This window comes from Camelina sativa, chromosome 13 (genome assembly GCF_000633955.1).
Source record: "Camelina sativa cultivar DH55 chromosome 13, Cs, whole genome shotgun sequence".
NCBI lineage: Eukaryota > Viridiplantae > Streptophyta > Magnoliopsida > Brassicales > Brassicaceae > Camelina > Camelina sativa.
This window is the reverse complement of record NC_025697.1, coordinates 9,179,024-9,194,562: the sequence shown is the minus strand read 5'-3', so window position 1 is coordinate 9,194,562 and position 15,539 is coordinate 9,179,024. Positions and strand designations below refer to the sequence as shown.

At 41.9% G+C, this 15,539-nt stretch overlaps 2 protein-coding genes across 2 annotated transcripts; one reads left to right on the top strand and one right to left on the bottom strand.

Annotated features, from left to right (window-relative positions):
* LOC104736139 lies at positions 11,179–12,115 on the top strand. Its single transcript, XM_010456071.2, has one exon. It carries the CDS (start codon positions 11,458–11,460, stop codon positions 11,911–11,913), a length of 456 nt encoding a protein of 151 aa, XP_010454373.1. The 5' UTR covers positions 11,179–11,457; the 3' UTR covers positions 11,914–12,115.
* LOC104738067 lies at positions 14,533–15,504 on the bottom strand (the record flags this gene model as incomplete). Its single annotated transcript, XM_010458304.1, has 2 exons — positions 14,533–15,261; positions 15,379–15,504. Coding segments are annotated over 2 exons (783 nt in total), but the record flags the coding sequence as incomplete, so codon positions are not given.

The following is a 15,539-nucleotide window of genomic DNA, read 5'->3' as shown; positions in this document are numbered from 1 at the left end:
CTATAGGTCCTCTGCCGGTGTCAAAATCCAAGAAATACGTCCTCATGCCGACCGATTTTTTTACCAAATAGATTGAAGCAGAGCCCTTCACAAGGATCAAATCCTTGGACGTAAGCAATTTCATATGGAAGAACATCATATATCGGCACGGACTTCCATACGAGATTGTCACCGATAACGGCACACAATTCACCTCGATGATCACCAGACGTTTCCTGACGAAGTGGCAAATCCACCTCAGCACTTCGACTCCCCGATAACCGCAAGGAAATGGACAAGCTGAGGCCACTAATAAGTCGATTNTCACATCTTTTTCTCTGACGAAGGTCCCACGGAACGAAAACGCGTCAGCCGACTTCCTCGCAGTCCTGGCAAATAGCTCCGACCCTGATTTACGGCGCACCATCCCGATCGAATGCATCGACGCTCCCTGCATCGACCCCGACGATCAGATAGCAGTAATCAACGACGACTCAGTTCCGATGGAGGTCAACGAACCAGTAGAGGATCTGACGGACGTCACGAAGCCTCCGGACGACTGGTAAATTGAGATCAAACTCTATATCTCCGACGGCGTCGTCCCACCAGACCGATGGGTAGCCCGACGCCTAAAGGCTCGAAGTGCCATATACATCCTCTTGGACGGGGAATTATTCCGCCGAAGCGCGTCCGGAGTTTTCCTTACCTGCGTCACTCGGGACGAGGCCGAGCGAATCATGATGGAGGTGCACGAAGGCGAAGGTGGTAACCATTCTGGCGGACGCGCACTCGCCCTCAAAATAAAAAAAGATGGACACTATTGGCCGACCATGATGGCCGACTGCGAAGCCTTCGCGGCAAAGTGCAAAGCCTGTCATCGCCACGGACCAATGCGGCACATCCCGCCCGAACTGCTAAACACCGTGACAGCTCCATACCATTTCATGCGCTGGGCCATGGACGCTATAGGTCCTCTGCCGGTGTCAAAATCCAAGAAATACGTCCTCATGCCGACCGATTTTTTTACCAAATAGATTGAAGCAGAGCCCTTCACAAGGATCAAATCCTTGGACGTAAGCAATTTCATATGGAAGAACATCATATATCGGCACGGACTTCCATACGAGATTGTCACCGATAACGGCACACAATTCACCTCGATGATCACCAGACGTTTCCTGACGAAGTGGCAAATCCACCTCAGCACTTCGACTCCCCGATAACCGCAAGGAAATGGACAAGCTGAGGCCACTAATAAGTCGATTGTCGACGGACTAAAAAAGAGACTTGGTCGAAGAAAGGGGGCGTGGGCAGACCACCTTGATGGCGTATTATGGTCCTATCGAACAACCCCGCGGCGGTGAAAGGGACAATCCCCTTTCTCCCTTGCATACGGTCTCGAGGCACTCGCCCCTGCCGAAGCAGGAGTCCGACACTCCGACGTACCATGATGGTCGGCAATTCCGAACTTAACATCAGGATGCTGGTTGACCACAACGATCTTGCCGAGGAGCTGCGCGATCAAGCCCTAGTCCGAGTACAGCACTACCAAGATGCTGCGGCTCGGTATTATAACAAGACTGTTCGTCAGCGGCGTTTCAACGAAGGCGATCTGGTTCTACGGGAAGTTTTCGAGAACACCAAAGAAGTCAATCCCGGTAAACTCGGTGCTCGGTGGGAGGGTCCATACCACGTATCCAAGGCAGTTCGCCCAGGCGTCTACGAACTTGTAACCATGGCCAGAGAACGGATCAAAAACTCTTCGAACGCAACCCACTTGAAGCGTTATTACTGCTAAGTCATCTTCACGACCCTAACTAGGAGTTTTCGGGAATCCGAACTCCATTCATCTTTCCTTTGTAATACGAACTACGGTTGGCATGATCCCTGTTTCGGGGTACATAGGCAATTTCTTGTCTTTTTCAAGATTAAGTGAATGCAGCTAAGATATTAATAAAGTCTTTGTTTCGAATACACTTCGATCGACAGTACGCCAAATTACGCTGAAAGTCGTTTGGATTAAATTCCAGTACACTTCGTCTACAATCGTTATTTTCAAGTATAAATGGAAAACTTCCATTGAATAATTCGGATAATACGAGTGAGCAAATTCTTGATCACAAATCGCCATTACATGCTTTGAAGATTTGAAAGATTAATAAGATAAAAAAAAAGGGAGAAAAGAGACGCAAAAGAGAAAACCCTACCTTCTAGCACCAGTTCTCTTTAAAAAAAAATAGGGAGAAAAGAGACGCAAAGGAGAAAATCCTTCCTTCTAGCGCTAGTTCTCTTAAAAAAAAAACAAAAAAAAAAAAAAAACAAAAACAAAAACAAAAACAAAAACAACAAAAAGAAATAAAAACCGCCCGTTTTCGGAGTTCGGCGCAGTACGAGGCCCACCATCACCGTTCTGGACGGTCCGGCAGCCGAAGTGGAGGACGAGGACCAGACAAATCGTCCTCCAAAGGTTCCTCCACCTCCATCTTGATTAGTTCGGCTCGCCAAAACCGGCGTGTCTGCCTTAAGGCCTCAAGTCTATCCACCGGGACTTCGAAGCCATTAGCTACCAAATCTTCCAGGAAGGTGCATGGGCCTTCGACCATATGCCTTTCGCGAAAGATTGGGTCAGCCGATTCCAAAAAATTGGCATTTCGCCTCAACCTTTCCAGGGAAGCCCGATAGGCCCAGATGTCCGTGATAAACAGATGCGCGGTATCCTCCAAAGGTTGGCAGTTGGCCTCAAGTAGGGCAGGCACATCCATGCGCGCAACCTGTTCCTGGCACGACGTACGCGCGGCAAGCAACCGGGTCATTCGCCACTTCACCAAGAAGAAACCTTCAGCGATCATCTCGTTCAGAACTCAAACAGTCCCGTCCAAACGGTAGAACCGACAGATCTCGGCGAGCCTAAGACATCTCGCCGTAAGATAAGCCCCCAACCTATAGCGGCGAACTCGGTACCGTCGGAGCTCCTGGCATATAAGACTTCCCTCCGCGCCAGTCATATCGACGAAGGGGACAGGTGCACGAACCAGAAACGTCTCCGCCCGATCAAGAGCGGAGGGATTATCCGACGCTTCAGTACACCCGGCATTGCTCGCCGAAGCAGCTATTCTTTCCCGGGCCCGTCTTAGCCATGCGGATCGAGTAGTTACCATCCTTCTTTTTCAAGAAATTGTGAAAGTTGGAATGTTTCTTTCTCCCAACCCTCAACCCTATTTATATAGGGTCGTGGGAAGTAACCGCCGCTGAATCCACCAATCATAATACCGCGAAAAACATTTAATGCAGCGCATCTTTTTATTTTTTCTAAAAAAAAAAAATAATAATAATAATAAAATAACACCGAACTGGGTTAAGTATTGGTATATACCGAACTCACTCTTCCTTGACACCCTGGCCAGGTGATCAACTCGCGTAACTACGCACTATTATTCAGGATTAAGCTGAACCCAGAGTTGTTATTTCGCACCTGACTTTCATATGTAGGGATAAGCCGGACCCAGAGTATTTATTCCGCACCCGATCTTTTAATTTAGGGATAAGCCGGACCCAAAGTATTTATTCCGCATCCGATCTTTTAATTTTGGGATAAGCCAAACCCAGAGTATTTATTTAGCACCCAAACTTTAGTTCGGACGGAATAGTTAGCCGAACCCAGAGAATAATTTCGCAGTCCGGCATCCGAACTAAATCAAAGGAGATAAGCCGAGCCCAATATCTCGCCCTCCGACCAAACGTATTCCGTTACGGCTAAATAGCTTAATTTTTAAAGTTTGATTGATGTTTTCTACCATCGTTTAATAAAAATTGCCGGATATAAGCCGGGAGACGTCTCGCTTCTGGTACATTTTTCAGCAATAAAAATAGCAAACTTTAATTACTCAAATAGTGTAATTCGTCTGCTACAATGCGGCAGAATCTTATTAAATACTCAAATAATCTTTATTTCAAATAACACATGTTAATTCCGAACTGGTGCGCCATTCGCCGCGATCTCACGAACACTCGTCTTGAGTCGTTTTGGCATCGGCCACAACAGCTGCAGCCCGGTCTTCTCCCAGTCCTCGGGGCGAGTTTCCATTGCCCTGGCCTTCTGTTCGGACTCATCCAGCAAGTCAACAGTCATTTTCCTTTTTGCCTTAAGTATGGCAACTTCATATTCTAAAGTCTTCAGCTGGCGGTCCATCCTACCTTTTTTCATATGAAAGTAGTGGAGATCCTGGTTCAACAACGGATTAGTTTGGAAGCGGATATTGCAGGATGTCTCGCGATAGTTACCTGACGAAAGAAGGTATCAGCTTCAGCAAGCTCGGCATCACTAGCACGCCTGTTAATATAAAACGGCTTGACGTTTCCTGGAATGAAGTCACCAATCAGGGTAGGATCCATGTGTGTCGGCTTCCGATCTGCTTCCTTTCGGCACTTGTTGCAATACGCAACCAGGCATGGCGGCAGGGCCGCTATCTTCTCAAGCTTGAGCAGCAAATTCGCATTGCACTTGTTCGAGTGCGGTGAGTCGGTCGCGGTACTCCGTGTGACGGTCTTCCACCTGATGAAGAAATTCTTCCAGGTCACGTCTCACTTCCGGTTTGACGCGGAACATCAACATCCAAGGAGCTCGGATATTCGGGTAGTAGGTCATCCCCCTTTCGATAGCTTCGGCATTCGAGAACGTCGGGACACCATTCCCGATAAGAGGGGATTCCACGCTGCTAATAGAGTTCGACATCGCTCTGGTTTAAAGTTTTTCAAGAATTATTTAGTTCGGAGACCGCGCCGGTTGATTTATACGCACACTAGGGGTGAAATTTCCATATTCTGTGTGAAATGGCAAAAGTGCAAATTTCGAGAATTTATTGAGTTTTCCTTTTTGGCAAAAGGAAAAATTCCGGCAAAAAAAGAAGAAAAAGTTTCAAAAGGGAGAATGGGCCGAACAAGTCGGCAATGTTTTACAAGGGTATTCAATCCAATACATAATAGAGTTTGGGGCAAAAACAAAAAATTAAAGATCAGCGTCCAAAGCACCGGTCAAATCGGCTTGGAAGCTCTCGGCATTGTAGCCATACGGATGGTAGACGGAGTCCGGAGCCATCGTTTCGGGGTGAAGAAGTCTGTAGCCCTGCTGATCAGGGGACATGACGAGGTCGTTTTCATTCAGTTTGAGGACGTCGATCGCTTGGATAGTTTCCTCGGCTTTGGCCTTGTTCTTATCAATCTCCGCGATTCGCTCCTCAGGAATAACGGCCCCCTTCTCGATCAGATATTGCACAGTTTCCTGCACTCCGGTAGCTTGGTTTAACAGGTCTTCCAAGGGGCGAATCTTCTCTTGTTCGACTAAATAAGCCTTGACCTTATTCAATCGAGTCTGCGCTTTCTTCGCTGTTCGCTCCACCTTCTCCAAACGATCCCGCCGAAGTCTTTTAACTTCAAAGTCGAGTTTGATTTTCAACTCGTTGCATGCTCCCTGCAGTTCGGATTTCTCTTCTTCGAGAATAAGCGCTCGGGAATTCAGTTCTCCAATCCTCAGTTCGGATTTGGCGATGATATCGTCCTTTTCAGCGAGAAGAGATTCAAGCTCCTTGATCCTCTCGTCCTTAGCTTTGCTGGCAACTCGGATTTGTTCCGCGCATTCCTTCACCTTTTCAAGCTCGAATCAAGACTTTTTATCGCTTTTGACTCGCTTATCANATCAGCGTCCAAAGCACCGGTCAAATCGGCTTGGAAGCTCTCGGCATTGTAGCCATACGGATGGTAGACGGAGTCCGGAGCCATCGTTTCGGGGTGAAGAAGTCTGTAGCCCTGCTGATCAGGGGACATGACGAGGTCGTTTTCATTCAGTTTGAGGACGTCGATCGCTTGGATAGTTTCCTCGGCTTTGGCCTTGTTCTTATCAATCTCCGCGATTCGCTCCTCAGGAATAACGGCCCCCTTCTCGATCAGATATTGCACAGTTTCCTGCACTCCGGTAGCTTGGTTTAAAAGGTCTTCCAAGGGGCGAATCTTCTCTTGTTCGACTAAATAAGCCTTGACCTTATTCAATCGAGTCTGCGCTTTCTTCGCTGTTCGCTCCACCTTCTCCAAACGATCCCGCCGAAGTCTTTTAACTTCAAAGTCGAGTTTGATTTTCAACTCGTTGCATGCTCCCTGCAGTTCGGATTTCTCTTCTTCGAGAATAAGCGCTCGGGAATTCAGTTCTCCAATCCTCAGTTCGGATTTGGCGATGATACCGTCCTTTTCAGCGAGAAGAGCTTCAAGCTCCTTGATCCTCTCGTCCTTAGCTTTGCTGGCAACTCGGATTTGTTCCGCGCATTCCTTCACCTTTTCAAGCTCGAATCAAGACTTTTTATCGCTTTTGACTCGCTTATCATACAATTGAGTCAGCGTATTCATCCTGGCGGCAGTCTGTGAATTCAAAGAACATACGTCAGTCTTGCCCGCACAAAGTTTGAACAAGTTAAAGAAAATGATAAGGCTAACCATTAAGTGGGATTCGGCGACGTCAAGGAACGCTTGTTGGAACTCCAGTTCGTCCACTGACGGAAGAATTCAACTGGAGATCTTCAAGGTTCGGAAAAGTTCGCCTGAAGCATCATGACTTGTGACCAAAGGGGTATCACCGAAATACTCAAAGACAAACCGATCCGTTTTGTCATTTTCTCTTGCCAGACGGAATCGGTCGGCAGATTCCAGTCCGGCGTCTTCTGCTGAGCGTTTGCGGTTTGCTGGCTGCGGTGCCTTCTTTTTGTGTTTCCTCTTCTTTCTTTTTGGTCCAGCTCCGAGCTGAGGAACATCTTCTTCATCGTTCGGAGGGTCGGCATTCCCTAAAGCTAGGGGAGGGGTATCGCCTTTCGCAACATCGATCGTGTTGACGTCTTCTTTGGAAGCCCGAGTGTGATCGACGACGGTCCGATCCTGAACAGGATCAACATCAGACCGGTCCTGGGGAGGATTGATATCGGCAGCCTGGGTTTTTCGGCGAACGACCTGGAGACTGTCGGATTCAACGACACGTGACCCGGCTGGCTCCGCAGTTCGTCCCAGCGAACTCGCGAAACTTGGGAATGTTGTCTTGGGTTTGCCCATCGCTGTTTCAACATGGATACGGGTAATAAATTCCCACCGACGATTGTTCCCGGATAGTAGAGCGTTCCTGACAGGGTGATAGTCCGGAGCTAGACATGTTGCGCAAAATGGACGATCTGGAAGCAAGACATGAAAAAGTTAAAATTGGTCAAAGGTGCTGAAGTCAATTAGAACGTACTGGAAATATAAAATCTACCAGGATTTTCATTCCACACTCTCTGATGGAAACCCAATGGATTAACGAGAGAGTACTGATCGACACGGACATAAATGTAGTGGTTCACCCACTTCTTGAATTTGGAAACTCTTTGACCAGCAAGGAAATTGTGCGCCGGTCTCATATTCACTTCCCAGCGATGCGGACTCTTTGATGACTTGAAGTTGGACAGTTGCTCAAAGCATTGAACTCCAATGTTAACTCCGACTTCGGCTGCTATGGTAAGGGCAGCCATGAAGTTACAAATGGCTCCAGGAACAAATTGGCAGATCGCTATCATGCGTCTTTGGGCGTAGAGTGATATCAATGCTGGGATTGGGAATAGGAGGCTACATTCAGTAAAATAACCCTCGTACAAGCATATGTACCCTTCCAGCGGGTTCCAGGGGCGCTGGTCGGCTCGAGGAATCAGAATTGTGACGTTGTTGTTAAATAGACCGCATGAGTTTAGCATGTCGTTCACGGTTTTGATCGAACTCAAACTCTTATCGCCTCCAATTCGTCCTTTATGGTCTAACAAAGGATCGATATCTCCGATTGAGATTCCTAAAGGCGCGAATCGGTCTTCTTCTTGCGACAACACATCTTGAGTCAGTTTGTCACTCCCGTCTTCATGACGAACTGGTAGAGGAGTCTGTGATGATGAAGCTCCAGCTGAGCAGCGAGTTAGAAGAGATGGGATTTCGGAGCCCGATCTACTGGATTCTCCGATCTGCGCAACGCATCTGGAGGTGCGACGAATTAATTGCCCGTTTTCGCTTTCCGGCGAAAAAGAGGGATCCGAAGTGCCCGCCATGATGTGAGTTTGGAGAGTGCGGAGGAAAAATGGAGATAAATAATTAAAAAGAAGATAGTTCGGAGCAGATTACCTTTCACTGTTGGCAGAAAATGAGAAATGACGAAGGGAGGAGGCGTATTTATAGAGTCGAATGGGCGGCAACCCTACGAAGAGTCATTATGACCTACACGGCTCTTCGACTTCCGACCTAGCAGATGTGACGCAAACGACACGTGTCATCCGGACGGTTCACGTTGAAGTGGTGCGGGAATCCCGGGTAAAATCAAATGATTCTTTATGGTCTAGATCGGATATTCTCTTTTCCATAGTTCAAAATATTCAAATTGAATTCCGAATATTTAGAACTGGGGGGGGACTAATTGTTGGTGCGGGATTTAGCACCCCCGACATACCGAACTAAACCAGAAAGACAATTTGGTTATTTAACTGGGAATCCGGTTAAGTACTCAGTTAGGTCATTTAAGCCCACTTCGGATAGAAGAAGCCCAGCCTCGAGGATGAAGAACCGACTTCCACTTCGCCCGGCGGCCGATCTAAGAGATAGAGTAACTTTCCTTATTTCAGTTCGTCTGATAAGGAAAGTTAATATATTGTGCGATTTATGAATATGTATAAAGGGGGAAAGACTTCTCCATTGTAAGTCATCCATCATTGAATACAATTATTGAATTCTCTTCTTGTTCTTAGCGATAGAAACCCTAGTTCTTAAAAGATCAATTCCGTTTCTTCTAACAATCAAAGCTTAGATTGATTTTCTAGAGGGTTTACTTTACCGAATTTGTTCTCCCCCATAAACAAATTCATTGTGGAAATCCAATTTCTACATAATCACGTAGTATATAGTACAATATGTCTATATGGCTTACTGTTTTGAAATGCATAGGGGTATTCTAGATTCTTAAAGCATAGTGGTCTTCTAGATTCTTCCCACACTAACCACCATAGTAAGACTAATTAGAGCAATTTCATCGATGATACTGCCATTTGGATGTCAAAAATATTAAATAATAATATTTTGTTTTCATTTAATTATTTATTTATTTTTTATTTACCCAGCCAGTCAGTTGATGACACCTGAGTTGATGACACCTGTAGATTCAGTGTCTTGATTGCTCTTAGACACTCTTTTTCATCTCTCCAACTTTTTTTCATTTTTTTTTTCTCAGACCCTATGTAAAATATGTCTCATGGACATGCCCTTAGGCTTCTATTGTTCGCATGAAATTTGAGTTTTACATTTACGTAGTTAAAGGCTTAAAGATTAACATTTTGAAATTTACAAAACATGACTGTACAACATTTTTCTTAAAATACAAACAAAATTATGTAAACAAAATAATTTTGCTTAGAATATTAGTTAATATTTTGGGTTTATTAAGAAAAATGCACTATATATGTGTAAACGCCCACATAAGCGCAAGGAAATCAAGATCTTAATTATTACTAGCCTCCTTAAATCTATTGATGTCTCCCATTATTAGATCGATTTTTCATCAACAGATCTTTTGAGGGGCAATAATCTCATACAGCCCTCACTAGGGTTTATATGGATCTTGCTTAGTTTAGGGGGAGGTATTGGTTTAGGATTTAGAAAGAATTTTAATGACTTTATGTTCTTGCTGATTGTTAGAATCATAGAAAATTGAAAGTTAAAAATGAAAGATTCTAAGAGATTGTTTAGAAAGTTTTTTTAAAATCTTGATGATTTGTTTTTTCTAATCTTGTAAAATCTTTCTATTTGATGAAAGAGTTTTCATGACTTTTGTTATGAAGGAAATGATATAAAATCCTAAACCAATAACATAAAATTTGAATTCATTAACAATCCAAGATTCTTTTGTTTTACTTGAATAACATAAAACTTTTAATGACTTTATAAAACTCTTAATCCAATAACACTAGATTTATCAAGATTTTATATAACCTTTTACAAATCCACAACCAATAACACCAAAAATTTTAAAGAGTTTTTAAAAGTCTTGATTGAATAATAACATATTTTACCTAACTTTTAAAGTCATTAAAATTCTTTCTAAATCCTAAACCAATACCTTCCCGTTACTGTCAATGGGATTTTCAACTTTTCAGTTTTAACCAAAGACATTTATACCTCACCAATGGAGTATTGCTTCAAAGACTAGGTACCTTCTCAACTATGGACCACCTCTTTTTCCATGTAACCACAACTCTTTTTTTTTTTAATCCATTAACATTCACATCGAACCATTGATTGGATAACCTCAATTTCAGGTCCACATTTCTCTATATATCTATGGTTTCAACTTTCAAGCAACCATCTATTGCTAATTTGCTATCATACTTGCTATCATACGATCACTGTTGAAGTAAGTAAATTCATTAGCAAATATTAGCAAGTAACAAATTCCACTCTTCAACTCATAAAGCTACCTCTTCGCCTAACAATAAAAGTCCTACACTCTCTAACTAGTTTATAAATCATCATGCACCTGTTGCCACAACAAGTTGCACTATTTGCTCATTCTTATTATTTTTCCCACCTCAAATATAACGACTTTTCTTTAATATTCTTATATTCTTACTGTCTCTGTCTTTCAGCCATAAGCCATGTAAAGACCAACTGGTCCAATTCCCTCCGTTAATTTTCTTTTGTAATTTATCTCATAGCTAACCCCACGCACACACTAAAAAAAAGAGAGATTGAACCTAGATTCGAGACTATAAGTTATGGCCAGTATATGGAGTTTTCTTCTACATTCGAGCGATCCTGGCGCATCTCTAACTAATATTGAGATCAGTATAAATTTTAGTTTTTGCTATTGCAATCGTCAATGTATAATCACAGTAGAAGACTGATATATTAATCTCTAGTCTGGACCGACAAAACTCAAAATGTTTATATAGACTTAACTAATCTCACAAAGTTAACAGATTTGAATCTGTATTCGAAATATATTGTTCGATATACAAGATTACTATAATTCAAGAGGGGGGAAATATGAATATCTTGAACGGCAAGATTTGCATAATTATAAAATGAATTCATCAACTTATACTCAAAAACAAAATTCAATAATTAGCCATCCACACCCACATGCATAATTTGAAGATACAAACAAAAAGTTTCTCGCCACATTATCTCACTCACATGAAGCCAAATCCTCCTCCACCCTCACATTATTTAACATACACACATTATTAATATTTTTTTCCTCAAACAAAAATAAAAATAAAATAAAATAACAGACATGACCATGTATGTATAATCTATATATACGTCCAATAAAGACCACCTGTGTATCTCTCTGTATATGAGATTTTATAACCTTAAAGCTAGCTAGAGAGAGAACTCGTCGTAACATATAATTTTTTTACTAAGTCTCTCCACAAACAAACCATGTCATCATCATCAGCCACCGATACTAACACTAAGCTGTCGTCGTCTTCTCTGTCGGCGGTGGAGTCTGTCACGTGCGACACGTGCGGTTTCGCTGAGGAGTGTACACCTGCTTACATCCACCGTGTCAAAGAACGTCACAAGGGACACTGGCTTTGTGGGCTTTGCGCTGAGGCGGTCAAAGACGAGGTGGTTCGATCTTCCACTCGTATCTCCGTCGAGGAAGCTCTCCGTCGTCACACGACGTTTTGCCACCGTTTCCGTTCTTGGAGCCCCGACGAGGAGCAAGATCCGATCTCGGTCATTGGTAGGATCTTGCGTCGGAGCCTCGACGGTTCTCCTCAGAGAACAACCACGAGGACGAGCTCGAGCAGTGCTTTGCCTGGGATCGATGGTGTTGCGTCACGACGGTCGCTTCTCCGATCTGGGAGTTGTTTCCCGTCTCTCTCTACGTGATTGATTAGTTTCGTATTTTTTTGTCTTAAGATTATTTGTATTTAATTACATTTTAGAAGGAGAGGAAAGGGTTGGAATCCGAGGATTTAAAATTTCCTATGACGTCAACCTTTCTTCATAAGTGAGTTAATAAAAATGTTGTAAAATATGAGCAAAGCTCATCAGTTTCGAAAAAATAAAAATTCAGTATTATGTTAGTTTAGATTGTTGAAGTAATTGTGTTGTATTATATTCATGATAGAGTTTTTTGTTTACGAATGTTGATGTAGTTAGTGGTGATGAGACAATGCTAGTTTAAGATCATAATCTTACCGAGGTTAAAAAAAACAAGAAACTATCCTTTTGCTTAATCATAGTAAAGATTTTTCTTGTGATTACATATCTGAACTGTCGAAGCTATAGGTGNCTCTCCGTCGTCACACGACGTTTTGCCACCGTTTCCGTTCTTGGAGCCCCGACGAGGAGCAAGATCCGATCTCGGTCATTGGTAGGATCTTGCGTCGGAGCCTCGACGGTTCTCCTCAGAGAACAACCACGAGGACGAGCTCGAGCAGTGCTTTGCCTGGGATCGATGGTGTTGCGTCACGACGGTCGCTTCTCCGATCTGGGAGTTGTTTCCCGTCTCTCTCTACGTGATTGATTAGTTTCGTATTTTTTTGTCTTAAGATTATTTGTATTTAATTACATTTTAGAAGGAGAGGAAAGGGTTGGAATCCGAGGATTTAAAATTTCCTATGACGTCAACCTTTCTTCATAAGTGAGTTAATAAAAATGTTGTAAAATATGAGCAAAGCTCATCAGTTTCGAAAAAATAAAAATTCAGTATTATGTTAGTTTAGATTGTTGAAGTAATTGTGTTGTATTATATTCATGATAGAGTTTTTTGTTTACGAATGTTGATGTAGTTAGTGGTGATGAGACAATGCTAGTTTAAGATCATAATCTTACCGAGGTTAAAAAAAACAAGAAACTATCCTTTTGCTTAATCATAGTAAAGATTTTTCTTGTGATTACATATCTGAACTGTCGAAGCTATAGGTGAATATAATATGTCCCATTTGATCCGATTGAGTTTGACTAGTTGATCTGACATTTTTTTTTAAGGGTAATAAAGTTGATCCGAGTCATCCGACTTGGTAATGTCATCTGATTTAAAAACTGATGCAACATATATAACACCCAAAAAAAGCGAAGGAGGGAAGAAAAACGAAGTAGCGTGGTTCAATGATATATGGAAACTGAAGCGACTTATGTAATGGTTGTGAACTCTGAAAGAGAAGTTCACTACATTTTGTTGTTGTTTAGATGCATCATTAATCATGGCTTGCCACTTATATTTTGCCTAACCGAGAAAATACATATGATCTTAAAAACCCAAAAAATAATTTTGATACATAATCAATAGATGGAGTGCATATACACGCACACAATTCAGAAAAAAAAAATAAACAAACAAACAAAACAAACAAAATGAGTTAATGACAGTGGTTTTTCAATTTTATGACTTTATCCTTGCATTGTTATGCTAAAAACTCTAATTAAGAGTGCATAATGATTTATACAATATTACAATTTATATTTTTCGTATAAGATTTGAATTTATTTACTTTATAGTAAAACGTGGACACCCTAAGATATTCGTAGAGCTCTAAAACCGTATAAGTATATAACTTATTAGTATTTTTTAAGATGAGCTTTACGCTAAAACAAATTGTGAATTAAACTAATACTATTGAGGAATCTACTAATACAGTAATACGTATAATACCTAGTTTAATATTCAGCGATTGTGTAGTTTTGTACTTCTGTTATAGATGTCTCACTATATGCATTTGAGCGTGGAAATATGAGCGTTGGTGATAAGAAAAAGAAAACAAATACAAACCACAAGATCATTCAGTAGACAGTTGATCAATACATCACAAACCATTTTTAGTATATCACTACCATATATATTGCATTGCAGTATTGTATGCCATCCGCTTCACCGGTTAGCCCAAAGATTTAGCCTAATATCTAGTCTGTTAGATCCAGTTAGAAAAGTATAGATGAATGTGTAAACATATATGTATGAATGCATGGCACATGCGGAAATTTCCAGCTTTGGTATGATAAGGAGACACAAATGTTCATTTGTTATGTTTTCACATCACTTCCCTATTTGTGTGGCGTAATGGGTCCTTCCTTCCTCTTCACTTTGTTGCCCACTTGTCATATGCACTCTAACTTGGCATTTTGTTCTCTATTTGTTTCTTAATTGTTTTTTTTTTTCTTAATATAAAGACAATCCATGTTTTTTTGTTTATTCTCTTAATCTTTTTTTCTGGTCACTTTTTGTTGCTTGGGTTCAAAATATCTCGAGCCCCTTTCACGAATATCTTTTGAGTATACCCACCAAGATTTGTACCTACCGTGTGTGTTCATAAAGTATTACTACCCTTCATTTTTAATTATGTAACGATCAAACTGTAGGATTTGACGACAAACTATTCTTGTAGTAACTCGAATGCTAGTAGTGAAAGAACAAATCCATTTTGCAGGGTCTCGAAATTTGCTGGATTTGAGGTATATTTATCGGATTCAACTGTGAGTTTCAAATATTTGGTGATCTTCAGGGACTTTTCACTCGTGCTTTTGAAGTAAACACAAAATATTTATTAGAAAATGCGTTAGCCAAGTGAGTGGGAAGTGTTATTTGGTGCAAGGAAGAGAAGCAAGAAAGGCGAGAGTAAAGGGAGAAGTGGATTTTCCAAACATTGAGCAAAATGGAGGAAGTCTTTCTAGAACCCTCTGGACTTGTGGAGTGAGACGGTTGAAGTCAGTTCTGAGCTTCAAGAGAGGTCTTTGCTTCTTCTTCTCATCAGATACTTCTTCCTTTTTGTAAAGTTTGAGAACAAAGCTTGTTGGCGCCTTTTTCCCACCTGCGAATTGAATTTGATGCCATCCTTGTTCATTGCTGCTTTTCTCGCCTCGTGCTATCATTAACTCTTCATCCTCACTCACTTGCATTGTAAAGTCTTCTATTTCCTCCATGTCAATGCGAAGTGTCCAGCGCGAAGAGCCTCCTGTGTCCATTGAAATCGCTGTAACTCTTCCCTCGTCCCTCTCCTTGTCGTTTATGACACGAAGGACTGGAATATTGTGCTTGTCCCATCCAACCTCGGCGTCCTTCTTGGTCACACAACTGTATTTGGCTTCAAAACTGACAAAATCAATCTTATTCTCTCTGCCACATTTGAACCCTTCTTTGATCTGCTCTGCTTCCATGTTTAGGTTTCCAGGAGTGTTTGAGAATAGCGATATGAAAGCCACTTGATCTTGCCCGCTTGTATCCACAACATGTACAACCTACATGTGTACAACCATTTATCAAAAGGCTGAGTCGCATAGTGTTTGAATAACTTACAAGTAGCAACACAAAATAATTAAAGAACTGCCACTGAAACAAGAATCAAAGGGATTTACATTTACTGCTCTGGCAGTATCCTCAGTAAATGCAGGAAAAACACCAGAAGCTACAAGGGACAGAGAGAGGGCAGTGGAAATGCATAATGCAGTGACAAGCAACGTTTTTGCACCTGAAGACCATAAGTTTGTCAAGTATTATGATTCTTAATCAACCAAAA